This window comes from Ambystoma mexicanum, chromosome 7q, assembly GCF_040938575.1.
Source record: "Ambystoma mexicanum isolate Mex_15411 chromosome 7q, UKY_AmexF1_1, whole genome shotgun sequence".
Classification (NCBI taxonomy): Eukaryota; Metazoa; Chordata; class Amphibia; order Caudata; family Ambystomatidae; genus Ambystoma; species Ambystoma mexicanum.
Genome location: NC_090941.1, coordinates 685004486 through 685024875, shown reverse-complemented (window position 1 = coordinate 685024875; position 20390 = coordinate 685004486). Strand labels below are relative to the sequence as shown.

At 46.5% G+C, this 20390-nt stretch overlaps 1 protein-coding gene across 6 annotated transcripts in view; it reads right to left on the bottom strand.

Moving 5' to 3' along the window:
• SPATA13 (spermatogenesis associated 13) overlaps positions 1-20390 on the bottom strand; it is a 183053-nt gene that overhangs the window by 71131 nt on the left and 91532 nt on the right. The window contains exon 1 of one of the 6 annotated variants that reach the window (XM_069640705.1): positions 4204-4607. The exons of the other annotated variants lie outside the window; for them this stretch is intronic. Coding sequence (XP_069496806.1) covers positions 4204-4585 — 382 coding nt within the window. The 5' untranslated portion in view covers positions 4586-4607. Of the gene's footprint in view, positions 1-4203; positions 4608-20390 lie in introns of those variants that run through there. 6 annotated transcript variants of the gene reach the window in all.

Genomic DNA, 20390 nt, shown 5'->3' with positions numbered 1-20390 from the left:
GACTGTGGCTGCGTTAGGCCTGAGGAGAACGCCTGGCTGGGGGTGAGTAACCAGCAATGTTTACTTAGAGTGATGGGAAGTGAGCGGGAGGTGTTGGTATGAGAACAGTTATACCGAATGGTGTCATAGTATCTCTGTATTCCAGTTTAGTGGTGGTGTAAAGAAGGGAGTAAGAGTGGGGTGTGATATGATGGGTTACATGCTCTTTCAAACATTCCCTGCATTCAGACCATACCATGTGCGTCGCGCAGGTTCTATGCGCTCCAGTCAATTCTACTGACTTTTATTCATTCCATGCATCCCTGACAGAGCTACACACTCAGGTCTGCTCGACGCACTCATGCATTCCAGTCCGCCCTGCCCCACGCATGCTCTGTCTGCCCCACGCATGCACCCTGTCTGTGCCTGTATTTCGCATTCACCCACTGTGCACAGTCACCTGCTCCCCGGACTCACCCGCTCTATGCGCTCGTGTTTTCTACGTATTCAACTCGTCCGCTCTCACACTCATTCGCTTGCTTCACTCATCCACTCCCTGCGCTCAACAGTTCCTCGTACTCATCCGCTAGCCGTACTCATCCGCTCAATGCACTCGTGCTTTCCACGCATTCAACATTAATATGCACTCATCAGCCCCCATTCGCTAATACAGAGTAATCTTGTTCTATAAATTCATCCACTCTACACGCTCATACGTTCAGTACATTCATCAGTTCTGCATTCGCTTCTCTGTATTTTTGCCCTCATACGCGTTCGTCCGATCTACATACCCAAACACTCTACACGCTCATCCGCTTAACATGTTCATCCATTCTATACCTTCATCCGATCTACATACTCATTCAATTTACCCACTCATTCGATCTATGTAGTCATCTGTTCCTCCACTCATGCATTCTTCCACTCAGTGCATTCATCTGTTCAACACGCTTCATCCATTCCAACTATTTCATCGATGCCATTCACTTCGTTCCCTCCTCATGCATTATGTGCATTTCAGTAGTTTACAACTCCTTACTGTTTCCCTATGATTTATTCTTATTATCCACTTCACTGTTTTGATCTACTTTACTCGTTTAATTCCGTTTGTCTTTCTAGTTTATATTCGGGGTTATTAGCTGTCCATTTATACCTCAGGTAGTTTGTTGGGTTGGTGTCGTTGAGGTGCTGTTTGTCTGTTTGGGTTATTTTAGTTGCTGGTTGGTTTTAGGGGAAGAGCCAGGTTTTCAGCAGTTTGCGGAAAGATATAGAAAGAATAGGAATAACACATAATTTGTCTTTCTGGAATTCTATCTAATAATTGCTAGACTCAAAGGTTTATTTCCAGGCACACTTCAGGTAGTAAGTCACTGATTTAGCCTAACAGCTCAATTCAGCCTTTCACCCTTCTGAGGTCGATAAATGAATACCAACACAGGTTGGGTGATATTGTATGTACAATTGATCTATATAAAGCGCTTAAGCATAAGTGCTATATAATAACATATCATTATCATTTGGCCTTGGACGTCTGCTTGCATTCTCAGTAATTTGGTAATATGGTCCTATACACACTGATATCAACGATACATATGGTGATCTATTCTTGTAGGAAATGTATATAACATTCTAGTGGTATCGCAACCATATTTTTTGTAGTGTACTTAGAAACAATATGTGATGTCCCTTCCGGTTTTGTCATGGGGTGAAAGGTTGTGTTTCATCACTTCCCGTGATGTCACTTCGAGGTGGGGGGTCAAATGACACCACTTCCTGTGATGTCATCACAGGGCAAAGGTCATGTGAGGTCACTTCCGCTACCCCTGGCATTTTGGTGAAATGACGTCCCTGACATTCACTATGCTAGACATACACTATTCACGGAAACATTGCACAGGTTTTCTTCCAATAAGCACAGCTATCAGGCCTGCTCAAATAACAGCTGCCACTCTGATCACGTCACACAACCCTTTGTCATCCTCTGGAGTTAGGCCCTCTCCCCCGCCGCCTACCCATCCTAGCTCCTCAGCTACCCACTGCATCCTACTTATAACCCCTTTGTACAGCGCTTGGTTGCTTCCCGGGTATGTGTGCACTTTATAAATCCCATTCACGCATTCATCATGCCGGCACTAAATACACATGTATATTGTCACTTCATTGTTGAATCGTTGACGGCACCAGACAATGACCCGGTAAGTCGCTATTCTGGGCTGCCTAGGACAACAGCATCAGGAAACAGGAGGAACCCTTTTGCTTCATTAAATAGCAAATCTGCCCACATTTTATGGGGGGGTGGGGTTAGGAGGCAACATGTCGCTTCGCTTTGTATCATCCCAGGAAAGAATACATATGCACATGGGGTGCAAGTATTATCGAGTTAATGACCAATCCGTCAAATACACTTTAAAGTACGAAAACATGAACCTCAATATTCTTGAAAGCACAATGCTTTTATTGTACTCCCGAAGCAGAACAGATTACGCTGGCTTACTGCATTCCTGATGAGATAAAAAATGTTGTAATTTTAAAATCTTCAAACCTATGTGTGTGTTTAAAAATAGGGATGTGACACTGAACCTGTGCACCACCACGTGATAAGGGAAATTATTTACCCTCCAAAACATAAGCGCAACAATGTTTTTTGGTACACTAAAAAGACATGTTTTAAAAATGAAAAAAAAATGTGCTCCACTCGAGCTCTGTAAACACCCAAAACAATGTATTACTACTTTTCTGAGCTACGATGTTAAATAATTATACCTTTGCATCCCTAATACATCCAAAGTACCAACGTTGCATACACAAAACAGTGACTGAAGGAATAATATTGCAGTATAGGGCCATGTGCAGAATCAAATGTGTGCAGTTTCTGCAACATAAAATAAAATAACGGGGGACCGGGGGCTAAGAAAATTAGAGATCTCTCAAAAATAATTAACTGGATCAGGACTTCAAGCAGGATTGCCCGAGATACAAGAAAACGCTAATTTTGCTTAGCTATCTACTGTGGTTACTTTATACAGGAAACTGTGATGGGCCCTAGGTGAACTAGTTCACATCCTTGCTCTCCGCACCCACAGAAGCAGTGGTTTGCTTGTCATAACTTTTCCCATGCACGTCTACAGCTTTTCAATTGTAGGGAGCGTCACAGACTGGTCAAAGACGCATACAACCTCAGGGTGGCACAGATCCACACAGATGAACACACAAGCGTGCAGTGCATAGACCTGCTGAGCAAACCAGCCATTGGAGTAGACTGAAACCTACGGTCCAAATCATCTCAAACACGGCCTATTCTAAGGAGACATTACCCTGGCATTGCACCTTACATCGAAGCTAGTGCTGAGCAGGATGTAAACCTGCACCGCGTGGTTTCACACAATGTGCAGCAACGACTGAACTCCCACCGAAAGTGGAACAGTCGCACTGACTTTTCACAACGAGAAATGTGTGCGTCCCTTTAAGCTGTAGCCAAAATAGCTGGGTGGATCCCAAGAAGCCAACAATGTGTGCCTTGTGCTCGTGAACAGCAGGTTTCCTCACAGGCACAGGGTTACCCGACATCGGTTAGCGGCTTCCCTCTGGGAAAGGTTACCGGCACTTGCATTGCTGTGCTATATGCGAATAAACTCAACGCAAACGATGCCGCAAAGTCTACACCACACTGCTCATATAGGAGGAGCGTGGCTGTGTGGTGCAGTGGTGGTCAAACTTGTGTATGCTGAAACCCCCTCGCCCAGCAAAATGATTGGTGTCGAGTCCCCCTGGAGTAGAAATAGTGTTACGGGCCCCATCACTTTCTACTAAAAGCAGTCACCATGCTCCCTTTTGAAGAGCCAGCCCCACAGTTTGGAGACCACTAATGGAGGCTTCCGTCAGATATTCCATTATTTAGCATCTGGGAAATGTTTACAAAAAATACAATTTCAGAAATGATCTGAAACATTTCGAGTCGGGTGGCTGCCAAATGTCAGTGGTCCTCCCAGGTTTCAGTTTATAGGCACCAAACAATGCATCCTTGGCGTTTCCTTCGCAGCGGTAAGGAAAAAGTAATTTTGATGGCGAGTATCCAGCTGTTTATGATGGATAATCAAGAATTTGAAACCAGGGAAGAACATTTAAAACGGATTGAGCTGAAATCTATAACAGGTGGAGAAAAAAAGCTATTGGATTAGAAATTAGGAGCACACTACAGTTGCTTTCGCAGGACCAGCTACGCACCTGTCTGAAGGCTCTCCAGACTCCAAAAGCGTGCCATCTCCCCCCTGGCGACCATGCTGCCCTCGAGGGTGCCCACAACACCAGCGTCCCGCCTCAAAGAGCAGCAGCTTAGTCCAGAACAGAATCCCAGGACAAAAAAAAACAGCGCCCGCGCGCCCGAGAAGCTGGGTGCGTTGTGAGGCAGCCGGGCTGCGCGCACTCTGATCCGCTCTGCCTGCCTGCAGTCCCGAGCCTGGCCGGGAAATGACAGCTCGGCGCGGCGCGGCGGCAGAAGCTGCGAGTTTTGGTGGCATCTGTGACGACAGCGTGGGGCGCCCCTAGGGGGGAAGCGCGGAGCACGGCCAGCCCTCTGCGAGCACCCGCTCCACTTGGCTGGAACCATAGCGCGGCAGACGAGCGAGTTTATTCCGTCCACCAAACAGGATTTGGTCTTCTACACCAAACACGCAAAAACCCCGGCACATACACGAAAAGATCAACGCTTGCTTTGTGGAGGAAACGTGGTTACAGTTTGAGGTTTGCAAAGAAAAGACCCACGGTTACGCTGTACTTCTGGTTGCTAAACATAATGACTTGAAACGTAACCCAACAATTCCAAGGGCATAGAATAACACGCTGAAGTGTTTACGAAGTCGCCGACTGCATCGCCAAATGGCTAGACTTTGGCAGCAGAAAGTGTACATGGGCAGTGCTCTCTATTTTGAAAGGCCTCTCATGAGCATAGCCCCGCCAACTGCCGGAAATATTCAAGTGCCCGCATCGGTTCAATGACAGCACTCGTAAACCCCCTCGGGCACCTCGCGCTCAGCGCACACACATGGCATCACTCCGATCCTGCAGAAATCACACTGCCACACCAGCGCGCGCTGGCTCGGGCACACGACGCCCATGTCGGCGTGGCATCATCACTACATTTACGGTTGCAAAACCATACACAGTTTAATCTGTACACAAATCCTGACTAACTCGCCCAAACCGTCAAGCCGAAAGCAGCAGCAGTCACTTGCAGTTCAAAAAACACGAAACGTAATTTAAAATCAAGAGTCGACATTTACCGACTTGCCCGGGTCCGGTGCTTTGTTGCAGTGAGTGTGCCAATATGCGCGAGTCTCCCCGTGTTCTGGGGGAGGTTTGGACCTGTGGGGGCTACAGAGTGACGCCAGGCATTTGCGGCTAACTGCTGCATGCCGTGTGCGAGCCTGGCCTTGAAGCACCACCATGCAAACATGGCCTGTCCCATCCGGGCGATGCTAGTCCGGATTTTCGTCTTTGCATTCTGAAACTTGTGGTCCTGGATATCCTCATTATTAAACGAGGACTACATGTCCCACAATTCAAATAAACACAAACAGGGCTAGACTAGCATCTCCAGAATGGAATGGTGTGTTGACATGTATGTATCAGTGTAATGCTGTGAAAATCATGCTGAACCATGCCAGTAGTGAGTCGAGTGCTTATAATGGAGCAAAATAGCGTGATGCTGGTAGACGAATATGCATTTAATTTACGGAGGCGTCCTTATTCCCCACCCTTTGAACATCTCAGGCATTGCGATTTGGCTAAACATGTCCAAACCTCCTCAGTCCAAACACTCACCATCTGGAGCTCACTCCCTTTAACCACGCGTCGTATAGAAGATCGCCTCGCCTTCAGGAAGACTCTCAAAAACCTGACTCTTCCCTTAGACAGCCTGACAGTCAGCCCACCTCCCGGATCCATTATGCACCCCTATAGGGAATGCATTGAATGCATCACAGTCTAGCCTTTATGTTACACTTCAAAATACCTTTCGAACCAGGGATAAGTCTTTCCCCCCTGGAAGGTCAAGCACAACATCACAACGAAACATAACCGTAGCTCGCCCGGGCACAGCCCACCCCCCCCCCATTTCTCAATAAATGCCACTCGATTATACACACACAAACACGCATCACCACCTTCAAAAGAAAACAGCTGAAACCCACACAAAATTTGGACCATCTGTTGACATAATCTAACCATTCTGACTTTCCCTTACCATTGACAATCTGTCCCAGCACCCATTCTCTCACCAGATAACTATGGCTTGCTGCAGCAAAGGAACCTTGCCTCTCCCTACCCTCCCCTTGCTGGCAAAAATGCACACACACATTTTAGAATCGCTTTCATCACCTCTCACATCTCAGACTACAATCTTCCAAAGTGCGGTCATCCCCCATAGCGCTTTGAAGACATATCAATGGCAGTAGGCGCTATATAAATGCCATATAACATAACATTTCTAGCATTGTGATTTGCCGAAAAATGTATATTATGGGTGCATCTAAACTGCATCTGCTGTCAATTTTATGGAGAGAATCCTAGATGCCAGAGGCTTGATGGAACAGTGCTGCTTGTACTCCAAGTGCTTCCTTCTGTTAATTTCTTTAATGGAAGTTAGTGTGTTTAATGGTGTCACATTTATTACGGTCCTTTAGTCATGGTATGAATGTTATTTGAGACACTCTAGCCTGCACTCAACATATCACACGGCCAAAACTTATCGGCTTTGCCAATGCTTGGTCATTTTACAGGTGGAGAGTGAAATGTTTGAACCTAGACGTCATCAGTATTCCTTCGGAAGTGCACATGGGGGTCACCTATAGCTCTACTACAGGCCATTTTTGTACATTACGTGGCAATGGTGCACACTTGGTATGTCACACAGAACTCATGACCATGAATATCTCATAGGTCCAAGCTATAATTGTTGGCCGCAGTTTAGGAGGATTGATTTTACCAACCACCGGGCATTTCTTTGATTCCCTGTCACTCTCCATATTTTGGGGGGGGAATTGTCATGATACACAGTTTCGTAGGTTGCAGACAGGTCCAGAAACATTGACATTTAGGTGGTGTAGATGGGGAGAAGGGGAGGTCCACTGTATGGTTTGTAAGTGCAGCTTTTGTCTCTCGCATGTGTCTTAAGTAACACTTTGTGGTGGCTTATGAGAGGTGCACCAAACCACAGGAGGGAAGTCCCACAAATTATCTCAGCCCCCAACATCAACATCTGCTTTTGTAACAGGAAGCCAGAGCCTGATAGGACCAGCAAAGTTGTACATAGATATAATTTTGAACAAGGTGAAAGAACATTGCACACGTCCTATGGCATATAATCTTGGCCATGCCTCTCAATCTCATGGGCTACTTCAGCATGATAATGTGGACGCCCATGTAAGCTATGATCTTATATTCAGCACTGAGATGAAAATTCAGGGTTCCCATTGAGGTTAGGTATCGGGCACATAGCACCCAAATTGCAACACGAACCCTCAATGATCAAATGAACCTGGAAGGCAAAACAAGCATAGAAAGGACACTATTTACCTAGAAAAGAGAACCCTACCTGGATCGGCACTGTTACATGTACTACCCTCTAGCGGGAGGTCACCAGAACACGTGCAGGAGACCTTCAAAATCACAGCAGAGCGCTGGTACATGCACACGCCCAACAGAGCAAAAAGCTGTCGTTTTAAGTGGGAGGTCAAGGGCGGTATGTGGGTGAGGCGAGACAGGACAGTTGCAACGCTTCATAGCCTACAACTACCACACACCCCCTTCCACCAGTTGACTTCCTTCTTCACCCGGTGATACAACCAGAGTACGTACTTTTTTTTGTTTTTAAAGTAGCGTGGCTTTAGCTCTTTCTAGGTTTTAGTGGGCAATTGTTTGTGCTCGTTATCAATATCCACTTAAAAATAAGTTGCAGTCTCAAAATAATCCTGTAACACGTCCTGCCCTGACGGGGGAGGGGATTTTGGGTGTTAACGTTCATGCCATTTCGCATCTTGTGAGATCATCTGGGGAATAGGATTTGGGTGGAATGACATCAACGAGCAAGGTCCATTTGCGCCTCCGATCCAGAATGTGCTGTGCAGTGATATATAGATTTTATAAATTGATATTTTATTCTGTATAAAAATTGTTTACACAACGTTCGATACAGTACATCATATAATCAATACAATCCATCACTGGATGCCATTTGCAGCAATTCACCTGCTTCTAAAGAGGGACCCCCCTTATGAGGCCAGGGAGGTAAGGTTGCTACTCGATAGTCCCCCTGGGGGTGGTACTCAGTGGGTGGATCTCATGGGTGAGGAAACCCCCTGAGGGACCAGTCACAACAATATCGGGAGAACGCGGTATCCCTATAACACCCTCCCTTCTTAACCTCCTCCCTCTCCACCCCTACCCTCCTATTCCATGCATTTCTGTAGTAAAACCAAAGTAGAGAGTACTGAGACGAGGACGATCTGTAGTGAGTTACAACATCATAACTCAATCAGTACCGGGACGAGGAAGAGGAGGCGAGCAGTACAGAATACTTACCAGAATCACTTTGCCCATTCTAGTAGTTCTCGACAGCCGCTTGGAAGGAGCCAAGTTAAAAGCAAACAAAGACTTGACAAAGTGTCAAGCTCTCCCTGGAGAAATTGCGAGAGAGTACGCTCAGGGAAGGAGAGAGGCATTCTGGGGAGGCGAGCATGAAGGAGGTCGCTGTCAAGCTGGTCCAGTGTGCAGTGACAGCATGATGAGCAGCAAGGAAGACACTCCTGGCATCCCTGAAGGTCGTAACCCATGGAGAAACGGTCCCACATTGACAAGGAAGAAGCAGGCGTAGCAGAGCCGCCGGCATCTGGAGACAAGAGAAGGAAGTAGGGAAAGCCCCACTGCAGGCAGCAGGCGCCCAGAGCGCATCACGGACCACAAAATAAGGTATGCCGATGGACAAGGAGGTGACGGGGCGCTGTAGAGTGGCAGAGACAATTTGAGGAGGCAAGTAAGCCTAAAAAGCCACATGAATGGTGTTTGGGACCCTGTTGAAAGTCAAAAGACATTCAGAAAGCCAAATCAAAAAGAATACCCTATTGCTCTCTCGCCCAGTCCTGACGGTCTATCCGCGATTCATGATTGGTGCGCCTCCACCTGTCTTTGTCTTAATGCCAGTAAGACAGGGATCCTTCTCATTGGGACCCCAGCTCCTACTTTCCCTCGCTTAATCTGGCCGCCCTCCTTGTGCCCTCGCCTCTCGCTTTCCAGTGAGACAAAAAACTTTGTTGTCATCTTCAACTCAAGTCTCTCCTTCTCTACTCACATCACAGACCTTGCCAAAAAGGCCCACTTCCAGCTGCACCTCCTCAGAGGAATTTTACCTTTTCTCACTTTACCCCAGAAGCTCACTGTTTCCAGGGCCCTGGTTCTCACCAAGGTGGACTACTGCAACAGCTTCTTTCTCAATCTGCCTACCTCTACTCTTCGCCCCCTGCAACTAATCCAGAACAGAACTGCAAGACTTATCCTTGGCCTCAAGCCCAGGAACCGTATCTCTCCAGCCCTGAAACCTCTCCACTCATTCCCAGTGGCAGCAAGGATCAATTTCAAGACCCTCTGCATCATCCACAAGGCTTTCTGGCACCGGGGCACGCACTAGATCTAACTATTTCTTCCGAAACACCTTCCTTCTAGAGCCCTTCGCTCAGCTACCTCCAACTCCCTGAGGGTCAGATGCTTCTCTTGGTAAAGAGGGAGGGGGGGTGGGAGTAGATCTCTCTCCTCTGCAGGTGCCTCCCTCTGGAACGGCCTCCCTTCCCCTCACAGACTTGAGCTAGACCTCCTGAAGTTCCAGAAAAGAGCTTAAACCCCCCCCTTTTCTCCTCTGCCTTCTCCTCTCTTGCTCTCTTGATAACTGACCTGTCTGCTACGCCGACTGGTTGTTTGGTTTCCTCAGAGCCTCACTGGGTACCAGGCTGCTACACAACCAGTCTTCCTTTGCACTGTCTCCTGGCCTTCCGCGCACTTAGTGCCGTAACTGTAACCCCTATCCCCCCGCCTCCTTGCACTTACCCAGAGCCGCGTTGCCTTGGCTGCTCTTTACTCAGAGCCATGCTACTCTAATAAAACCTCACCTTTTCCTCTCCCTTGCACTTCCCCTCTCCTTCCATCCTGAAATTTTCTTTGTTGCACTTGCAACATCTGAATGACACAAGGCATAGTAGGATAGTTTGTCTTGTCCTATTTGGCACAATGGTGTCTTGGAATATCAACTTTAAAGGCTCTGCGCCCAGTTTTCAAGTGTGTCGCATAGCCGTGAGACTACAGAAAATTCCCCCTGCTCTGTGAAATTGAAAGAAAGCTGTAATTCTCACAAATGGGCTGTGTCACTTAAGTAGGTAAACTTCAGCCACAAATAGTTTATATTCGTACCAATTTATTAGATCATAAAGCCCATTAATGAGACACGTGTTTCGGCATGTACTGTGCCTTTTTCAATCAGGGCAGTATTAGTTCGTTTATTCATTTACATGTGACCTGGAGGGTCTAAATTCTCTGGTCTCATTGATTTCAAGGGTTAAATCCAATCTCTAAAAAGATCCATATCAGTCTCCTCTCGTCGGCAGCACCTACCTATATGTTTCCTCCCTTGTCTTGTGGCACCTAGAAACACTTGTGTAGAGGTGCGTTATAAATGCCATATCATACTTGGCAGAACAGTGAACCAAGTTTAGAGGCGTACTGGCGGAAACCCGCAGTGCAAGTCTGGGACCCGCATCCATATAAAGAGGAATGAGAGCGTGACATTTAATAAATGCTGTACTTGGCAGGTGAGTAAACCAAGTCAGTATGTGACACCACAGCTTGGGAGTGCATCTAAGCTACTCTTTTTCGTTGCAGTGCCTAGTAGGAGGAAGCCAGGTCTGCCAACCAGGGTCGTGGACCCACCCCAGTTTGGAAACGCATCCAAGCTCCTTTTTTTTTTTGCAACTGTGCCTGGTGAAAAAGAAACCAGGTCTACCCGTCAGGCTCAGAGACAGGGACCCAGAGACCGGAAAGAGGCCAACTAGGGAACATAGTTTTCTCCAACAATTGTTGAACTGTATTTCAAGCCTGAACAAGGCGAGGGAAGGGAGATATTTGCCAACACTTAAGGATCTGAAGATTCCAGAACCGTATTTTGGGAAGGGAGTCACTCCCTTTGGGCTAAAAACACCCCCTTTTCATTTAGTTTGTGTGAAGAACAGAGTTGGGATTCTGACAATGGGACATTTGCTTTGGACTTTCCGACACTATTTATTTCGGTCGAGGCTGAGAAACACTTCTTAAAGTTAGGGTAAGACAGTGTTTTCTTTTCATTTTTGCACTTGAATAAAAGTTTCAAATAATCACCACGACACTCCTAATTACACCCCTCCCTCTGCCCCAGTGTCATAATCTTACTTCTGCACCCTTACAGAAGATATTGTAAGTAGTACCATGAGGAATTCCAGGCATAACTATGACTCAGGAACCGGTCAATAACAAGTATCTGTAGTATTTGCTATGGAGGAAAAATCCTGCATTATGAACTTAGAAGTCTCAATGTTGCCCTTATGAATTCGCATGAAGGCAATCAGGAACTACCTTAACACACATTTGACAATCATCATGAACCGAGTTTGGGCAAGCTCCATATAGTCCTGAGATTACAAATGATTTCCACTGCAATGATGGCCACTGACTTTTTGGAAGAGCTAATTTCCAACTCATCCTGCATGCACACCCATCACAGACAGAAGTGGTTGCCAAGAGTTGAACTATTCAAGATAGCCACACTTCACTAGGAATCTCCTACTTAGAAGAAGGGAATCGATTTTGCGTCAGGACTCCGAGGCACATTCCTTTCTCCCAATAGGATAGGACCATACGAGATTACCCTTCTTCACATCGAGCACCGATAGGAGTGAAATGTCCTTCCTTTCGCCTGAACGGCTCATGTTCAGATAGATGCCACCATGGTCCAAGCTGCTGTAACGGGCATCTGACTCCAACATAGGCAAAGACTGAACTCTAGCTAATAAAGGCATTGTCCCCAGATCCTACTCCGAAAAGCATTCCCTAATGAATCCCAACTTTTCCCAGCCCTTGGGGTGCTCAGTGAATAGTAGCCATACAAACAGCTCATTTAGGTGCTTTATATGACACTATGCAACACTTCCAGAATATTCAAATGGCATTGGGTGTTTGACATGCTCGTATCCGGCACCACCTCTGCCTCTTGCCGGTTAATAAGGAGTTAGTGCTTCAGTTGTCATGCTGCCGGGGCAAGAGACAACCACAGCTCAGCAGCATCACCACCTTAACGGCTAGCCTCCTGTTTTGGACTGTAACCTGACAACAGAGGCCGTGTTTAGGCTATCACATGCTTATATTTCAATGACTGCTATGTTGTGGTTGAATCTGGTATGAAAGGGAGATGTTATATTGCAGTCTTGTCTTGTCATTGCCCTGGAGTGCTTGCTATCAGAATGTCGATGCATGAATGCAGCTCAGGAGAATGTTGAGTGGATCTGTGTGTGAATGTTCCGAGAGTGTCAGTTGGGGGCCTGAGCTGGGATGATAGGATGGCCAGTGGGCCTACTCCTTTGTTAGTACTGTTAATACTCATCCATGTTCCTGTCCTGTCCATATGTAACTGTAAATACCACAAGAGTAACTGGAATATGTACATACTGTATAATAAAGCCTTTAACTGGACCAATCTGGACTCCACAGCAGCTCTGTGTAGGAGTGCTGGCTGCTGATGACTACAGAGAGGCTTTACAACACTGCTGCCACATGAAACATTGGATTAGAGGCCTCAGATACTCTAAAGCCCCCAGATACTGGGGGAGAGGGACAAAGACCCACCTCACATGGACATTCAGTAGCTGAACCCAAGTGTCCTAACCTTAAGGCCATTCCTCACCATACAAAGAAAAAGTTACAAAGGAAAAAGTTGCATTTCTAAATTAGTAACACCATTGTGTTGTTTCACTTCAACAAGTATGCAGCACTCAGTCCAACCAGTTGACCCAACTGCGCTTGCTTATTTGGGGGTCTCGCTTTCTGTTTGGCCGGAGTCAGGAACACAGACGAAGCAGGCCCCATTCTGCGCTGTACGACGTGGATTTTAAATCCATTGTAAAAGAGGAAAAAACATAGGTTTCTTCCAAAATCAAAGTGGGAGGGATTCTTGGGATGGAGATATCCTTTGCAAATTTCCAAAACAGGCAAATTTAACACTCTGGTCGAGTAACTCAGCATGCGGTCATTCCACGACAGCTGCATTCCAGCATCTACACCCGAAAAACACCATAACAACGAAGGCATTCGTAAGATCAGGGACTCAGATTTGAGAGTCACATGCAGGGCAGGTGGTGAAGCATGGGTTTAAACACAAACGTCGGACTATATATTTCCTGACCACTAAATGATAGCTTGTGAATTAATTGTGCACAAATGTGTACGCATATTACGGCATCCTGGAAAGCATTTTGTTTCCAAGCTATCATTATGGCTTTTCTCAAAGTGCAGAGTGATTGGTTAGGCAAGCATCTGCAATGCTGTGCAGTGGTTCAGCCATTGGGCATTATGACGCAATGCTCACCAATGACATATTGTGTGATCTTCATCAAATTCCATTACCTCACTGTGAGTGCCTCGGTTGCTAAGCAGTACATTGGAAGGAGAAACGTGCCAGAATAAAGATCAACACATTATATTGCATGCCCACATGCCTACTTTTCACCCTAATGCAGACTTTAAAGCACAACCGACATTGGGTTTTAAAAGGTCAAGCACAGACCAGAAGGGATAGCTTTGTGCCTACGTTACAAGTGTGAACTGGTAGGCCCCGGTGCTATTCCAGAAAACCCCAAAAACAAAACCATGCTCTTCAACTAATCCCACTTACCCCATTCTAACCAGCGGCCAGAGTCTCACCCTTCCCAGCCGGCCTTCTGTATTTTTCCTTTACCTATCTCTACCCTATCACCCATTTGTTACTGCTACTTACTACTTTCAGTCACTGTAACCCCACTAGCTACATTATTGTGGTATGAACTGCTACCCTACCGTTGCCAGGTTCACTGTAACCACGAACCTCGGTCATAACGTACCCCTTTCTTCTCCCCTGTTCCCCTCCGCTCCCCTCCCTTAACGTCTTGTAACTATGTAAGCTTGCTTGTAACAGCACCACGATGCCTTTGGGCTGCTTGTGCGCTATATACATGTAAAAAATAAATCAATTGATCAGATCATTTCATTGTGTTTGAACAGTTTTTAACATACAGCTCTACAAATGTGTGGCACTTTTAGCCATTTAAGTAGTTCAGGGATTAAGGTCTAGAATACAATAAATTGAATCCTATCTCAGTGTTCAAGTCATCAATTTCAAAAGGAAACGCACTTCCAGACTCAAAATGGAGTTTGAAACACACCTCACTGTAGCCAGTCCCTGCCGAGTCTCAGGCGTTTCTAGGGAAACCTTCCCTTCTGCGGCCATTCCAAGGACTGAAAAGCAACCGGCTGGAGCCAAGGCCGATGCGCCATGTGAAATTTTGAAAGAACACGTTTGGAAGGAATACCTTTTATACACAGTTTCTAAAAACAAGGGGTTAAAACTGCACAGAGAATATCAGCCACGGCCCCAATTGGCCGCCTTTACATGCACTAAAAACGGGCTGGAGAAGAGAGGATTGTATCAAGGGCATTGCTAATGCGACATGGAGTGCGTGAGCTGGAGGAAACTGTGATTTCAACCGGGAACTCTATCCATGGCCGAAAAAATGCCCCTACTTTCTTTTTTCTGCACACAGCATTTTAGTTGAGGTCGTGGTTGCACGTTGCCTGATCTTGCTCGGTCAGGTGGTTAAGCGCATCGCTGACGCATGGCCTCCACGTGCTCCGGTGGACATGAAAAGAGAGGGGGGGCAAGTGAGGGTAGTGGGGAGGGATGGCACAGCTGTTGTGTCGATGCATGAAGCTCGGAGGTTTCCCGAGCTTTGCATGTAGCTCTGCTTTTGGAAGTTCTGTGCCAAGAGCAGACAGGCACCTGTGGCCAGATGAGAGCCTCGTGTGCCATGGCGTTAGGATGCCATTGGCTGGGCAATGGTATGTAAGTTGGTTGCAGAGGTGCATGCTTCTGTTTGAGGTCTTCTTGAAGAGTGAATGCTGCGTGTTTGCTGTATTGTTAAGCATAGAATATGAGTGTAGAAGTTAAGAGTCCCAGAAGGGCCGGAAGTCAATTTAGAACATGTACCCAGGGTGACTTCTCGGTGGAAGTCTCGGAAGTGTTCCCTTCAGATGAGGTACTGTTGATGAGACGTCCTGAGGCAGTGTTGGCTGGTATTGCTGGCAGAGGAAAGTGTGGCGCAACTGGTTCAGAATGAGAGTAGGGAACATGGGGAAAGGAGAAACGTAGGGAGCATACAGCAGGCAGTATCAAGTAGGCGGCGGTTGATAAGAACTCACTTATTACGTCGGCACCAACCACCGTAGGACCCCTGACTTTATTTAGCGCAAGGGGAGAATTACAGCGAATCCATGTTATTTCAAGGACCTGGCACTCACATTAGTGAAATAATAAATGGGCACCAGGGGGGAAAAATATACACAAAGTCCGGTCCAATCAGAGCTTAAGGAAAGCCTCAATGCGATGCAACGAGCAAGTGGCCTAGAGACCCACAATGAGAGTAAAGTGGCCACTGGACTGTCCAGCGGCTCAGTGGCATAGCCTGGCTTCTAGCCAGGCCCAATGGCTACTTCACGTGTCCTGGCCTCAGGCAAAGTGGTCGCTGGCCATGGCCACTCTGGTGGCCTATTGGGCACTGGGCAAAATGTATAATGGACATGGGTACAGACTTTCCTGATGGGTACTGTAGTTATGGTATTGTGCATCATTAAAAAAAAAAACTTTGAAAATCATAAGAAATATTTTTTATTAAAAAAGGGATGTTATTATTAAATTGGAAAATTGGTGGGCCCCAGGTTGTGAACACTCCTGCGCTGTGCTCTAGTATCTGGTGCTCTCATGATTGTTTACTGCAAGGTGACGCCCACACCTTCTTGGTATAGTTCGAGAGAGATCCTGGCTACCTTGCACTGGTATATTCAAAGGAAGGAGTATCCCCACAGTATTAGGTAGGTACGTTGCAAGTTTATTTTGCTGAAGACCTTTAGTCTTGGTAGTGGTCAGCCGATAAGTGTGTCAGACCACTCCAGGACAGTGTACGCAGACGGACGGCACTCCGAACAGCCAACAGGCCCTTCCAGGACCCAAGACTGGGAGCCAACTGAATCGTTTCTTCCTTATCAGAAACCCCAACCAGGAACAACAGAGCCTATGCACCTCAATTGTAGCCTTGATAAAGACCCTAGGAGGTCGAAACAAGTGTCGGCTGACCAGTAATAAGACTAAATGTCTTCACCTAAATAAATGTGCACCATGCCTACCTAATACTGTGTGGATACTCATCCTTTTAAATTTACCAGTGCAAGGTAGCCAGGATCTCCCTCTTATTATTAAATTGGCCTAATAAAAACGATATAATAGAAGTGAAAAAAACTGTGAAACAAGAGATACTTGGGATGCAAAAGAAAACTAAAAAATAAAGTCACCAGTTATGGTTGTTAAAGAAACCACAACGCCACCTGTGCAATGGAATGCTCGTAACACCACCGATGACCACATTTGACATCACCAAAGGTTAGCTACTCTGCAACAAAAAGAAGCTGTAAGCAAATAGTACATGTATGGACACGCGTGCTGGAAGTTCTGTGTAGGGACCGGGATGAATGTGTATTGACTGGAAAAATATACAATTTTAAAACTACCTGGGGTAAGTGATCTAAAGTTGCCCTCAGGCACAATTTTATTCTAGTTACACTGGGTCTCTGCATGTGTGTTGTTATTCCATGTAAATGTGTGCAATGGGAGCTCCTGCAGAGCAGTACTGAAGCACCAACGCTCATGGAATGGCATTTGGAGTCTTGTGGGGGTGCTTGGCATCTCTATAGGGTACGCCTCGTGTGCTTTTAAGCATTTTCGCCACATACATACCTTGCTTGCTTCGTTTTACTTTCCCATAAGCATGTTTATTTTCTGTTGTACCTATATGCACTTCAAATGCCACATGTTCTAGCATATTTAATGATTGCCAAAGTCATATTGACAGACTACATGCAATCTACTAAATGTCGTTTGTGCATTGCAGAGTGTCTACTGGCTATGTCATTTGGGTTGCCATCAGTGATGCCACCATTTGTAATGCTATCTGATGTCATGTGTGCCAATGTAAGCACTGCAGCGTGGTGTCAGTTATGGTTCCTTTGCATTTATGGGGTTTGTTCAAAAATATATATATGATTTACCAATTAATAGAAAATCCATACAATCAGCCATCTTTAAAAGTGACACGGGCAGCCATTTGCCAAAACCACACGTGGCGGCATCCAGAAATGCCCATACACCTCTGCAAGATTTGCAGAAACACTATACCTACAGGTTGTGAGCGCAACGGATGCGGGGCGCAAACAGTATTCTTGATTCCTTTGGTTTGGTGGAGGGGGGCCCCAAAGATGTCTGTGCCCAGGGCCCCAAAAGTGCATAAGATGGCCCTGGCTCTCGGATGTATAGAGGAATTCCTAGCCATTGTCCCTCCATCTCCCCACCCTCACTCAGCACGTTTAGCACATGTGATGTACGCAAGGGAATGGAGACCAACAGTAACTGACCACGAGTCATTAGCCATCTAACTTCACAGTGGTGCTACTGACCACCATCAACACAGCTCCTCAATTTAGATTTCAAACCCTTTAAATATTTGAAAGGATTTTAGAAACACAGAAACTGAGAAGGCGGTCTGTGGGGATTTGGACATGCACCCTTCAGGGGCTCGTCTCCAGCAGGCCACCCGAGCCGCTTCTCGTAGGGCGAGGTTGTGCATGAACATGTGTGATGAGAGTGTGTGCCCATCTTCTGCAAAGAGGACTCACACAGCAGCCAGTGCCCAGAAAGTCCATAGGTTCACTTTGTGGGTTCAGACCTTTGCATAAAAGATGGGGGCACTGCTGGGGGACACTTCTATAAAGTCACGACATAGGATACACACACAGGAAGGGTAGGCAACCTACCCATGAACACGCGCGGCGCTTGCCCACCTTTCTTGGATTCCTTTGTTTATCTGGCCAGACCGGCTTTTCCAGGAACCAGGATACAGCAGTCCCCCCCTTGCGGGAATGGCAACAGGGTTATATTTGCAGTCGCAGGGAGTCGCTCCACTTTCTGGCCAGCGAAGTGAACCGCAATAACACTGTTGGAAGTGTATAGCGCACCGCTGTTGTAATGTGGCCGTTTGATCTTCGAGTATTGGTAGAGATATTTGGTCCTCACTTGCACCACGAGGCAACTGGACACTAGACAGAGGGATGGGGAAACTAAAAGCAGGGGCTAATAATTAGATAATATCCAGTGGCAGTGCACAGTGGAAGGAGGGGAAGAAGTACCATGGAAAAGCAGCACAACCCATTGTGCTGGCGCCTAAACGCACCAACAATCATAAGGCGAGGGTAGCTTATTATATGGACAAAGCTTTTCTTGGATTAAAATTGGGAGCGCGAGCCTCAATATCCCAGATGACGGATCCATTAAGCGCTTTGAAACACACTGTGTATAGGCGCTATATAAATAAACTATCATATCATCAGGATTGAAACTTTATTCGTTTTCCAAAAAACAAAGATGAGGCGCAATCGGGAAGATGAGGGGTGCGAGGAAAGGAAATCACCAGCTCCAAATATGTGCGGTCCATTTCCTAATTCGTTATAACTATGCAGACAGGAGTCGGTTTATGTACCCGCCATTATTTCTACCATTACTGGCCAAATACCACTACCATAATTCTGTACATGACCATTACTGCAGCTAGTAATTCAGTTAACGTTTTAATGTAATGAAAGCCCACGCCAAATCTGCCCACGAATTGCTTTAGATCAGAGAAACGCAGTGCCCAAGAGCACACTTTGGAAAAGAGGACGAGCAGATCCAGAAACCAAGGATAGCATGAGAAGCACAGAAAGTGATCAGCGTTCACCGTCAGTGTCACTGCCCATGAAAGGGCCCATGTTAAACGTGCGCCCTGCGCGGAGCACCTGACTGCAAACACACGCTTGCCAGCCAGAAAACCTTTTGTTCTTTAAATGGCATTACTTCATCTCAGAGAACACCCACGCTCTGCCAACAAGAACAGCACAGCGCGCAGGCAGCTGCTCTTAGCAAAGGAAGGAAAAATACATCATGAGTTGGCATATAAAAATGAAGTCTGCCTTCACCCCCGATGCCACCCACTCTACAGTTTTGTATTCCACCTAACTCGCATCATATGGTAATGTGAAACCGCATCCACACAACAAACAGAAGGGGTCTTTCTCTCTGTGTACGCTCGGATGCCCTCAACGCTCCAGAACAGGTGGATAGCTCAGAGAGTCAAGTGCTTCCCGCTGTGCTCTGTACTCAACCGAATGACTCAGCCATTCAGAATTCCAAGGCCCATGTGCGGACTACCATAGCATTCAGAAAGAATTACACCTATTTTTTAGAGCACTATAAAAATGGCAAAGGGTGGTCTAGTAACCGCCAACAGGTTATTTTGCCATCTATGAGCGCACTCTACAGCATTGCTTTTTGTGGTTCAAACCTGGCAAACACGATAACGCACCAACTCCTGCTGGAGAATCTGAAAATCAGCCCCATGTCCGCCAGCCATTAAAATATCAGCCACTCCATAAAAAAAATAATCAATTTGAGGCAAAATGGCGCGCTTACACATACTGCATCCGTACACTTTGTGACACGGCACCACCAACCAAGCACAAACCAGTGGTCGAAGTGAGAAAAAAAAATAAAGAAGAAAAGTAGTGGTTCCATGTTCCCCGCCCCCCTTTTCTGCCCCACCCAGTTTTCTGCTCCGTCCACTCCCCCATACTCCCCGTCACTTCCACCCCCCCGCCCCACCTCAATTCCCACTGCATACCTGGGTCCGTCCATTCCCCATTCCGCCACTACATGCAACACTGGGTTGTTAGCAGCAGGGATCAGGTCCTGGAACAGGACTCTGGCCCACAAAGTAGGGAATGATGACACATCTCCCTGAAAAGTGAGGGAACATCACACCCTTCAGTTCCCTCCCACTTAGTCGTCTGGCAACAACCCATCATCCATAGCACGAGTCCCCGTAAACATACTTCAAGCATTCCTAAAAGTAGTGAATGCCATCTTATCAACATTAAAAAGCCTGAACTATTTATCCCTGTAACAGGTCAACTTTTCTCATCTCAATAGCAGCAAACTACCCCATGTCCTTCAAGCA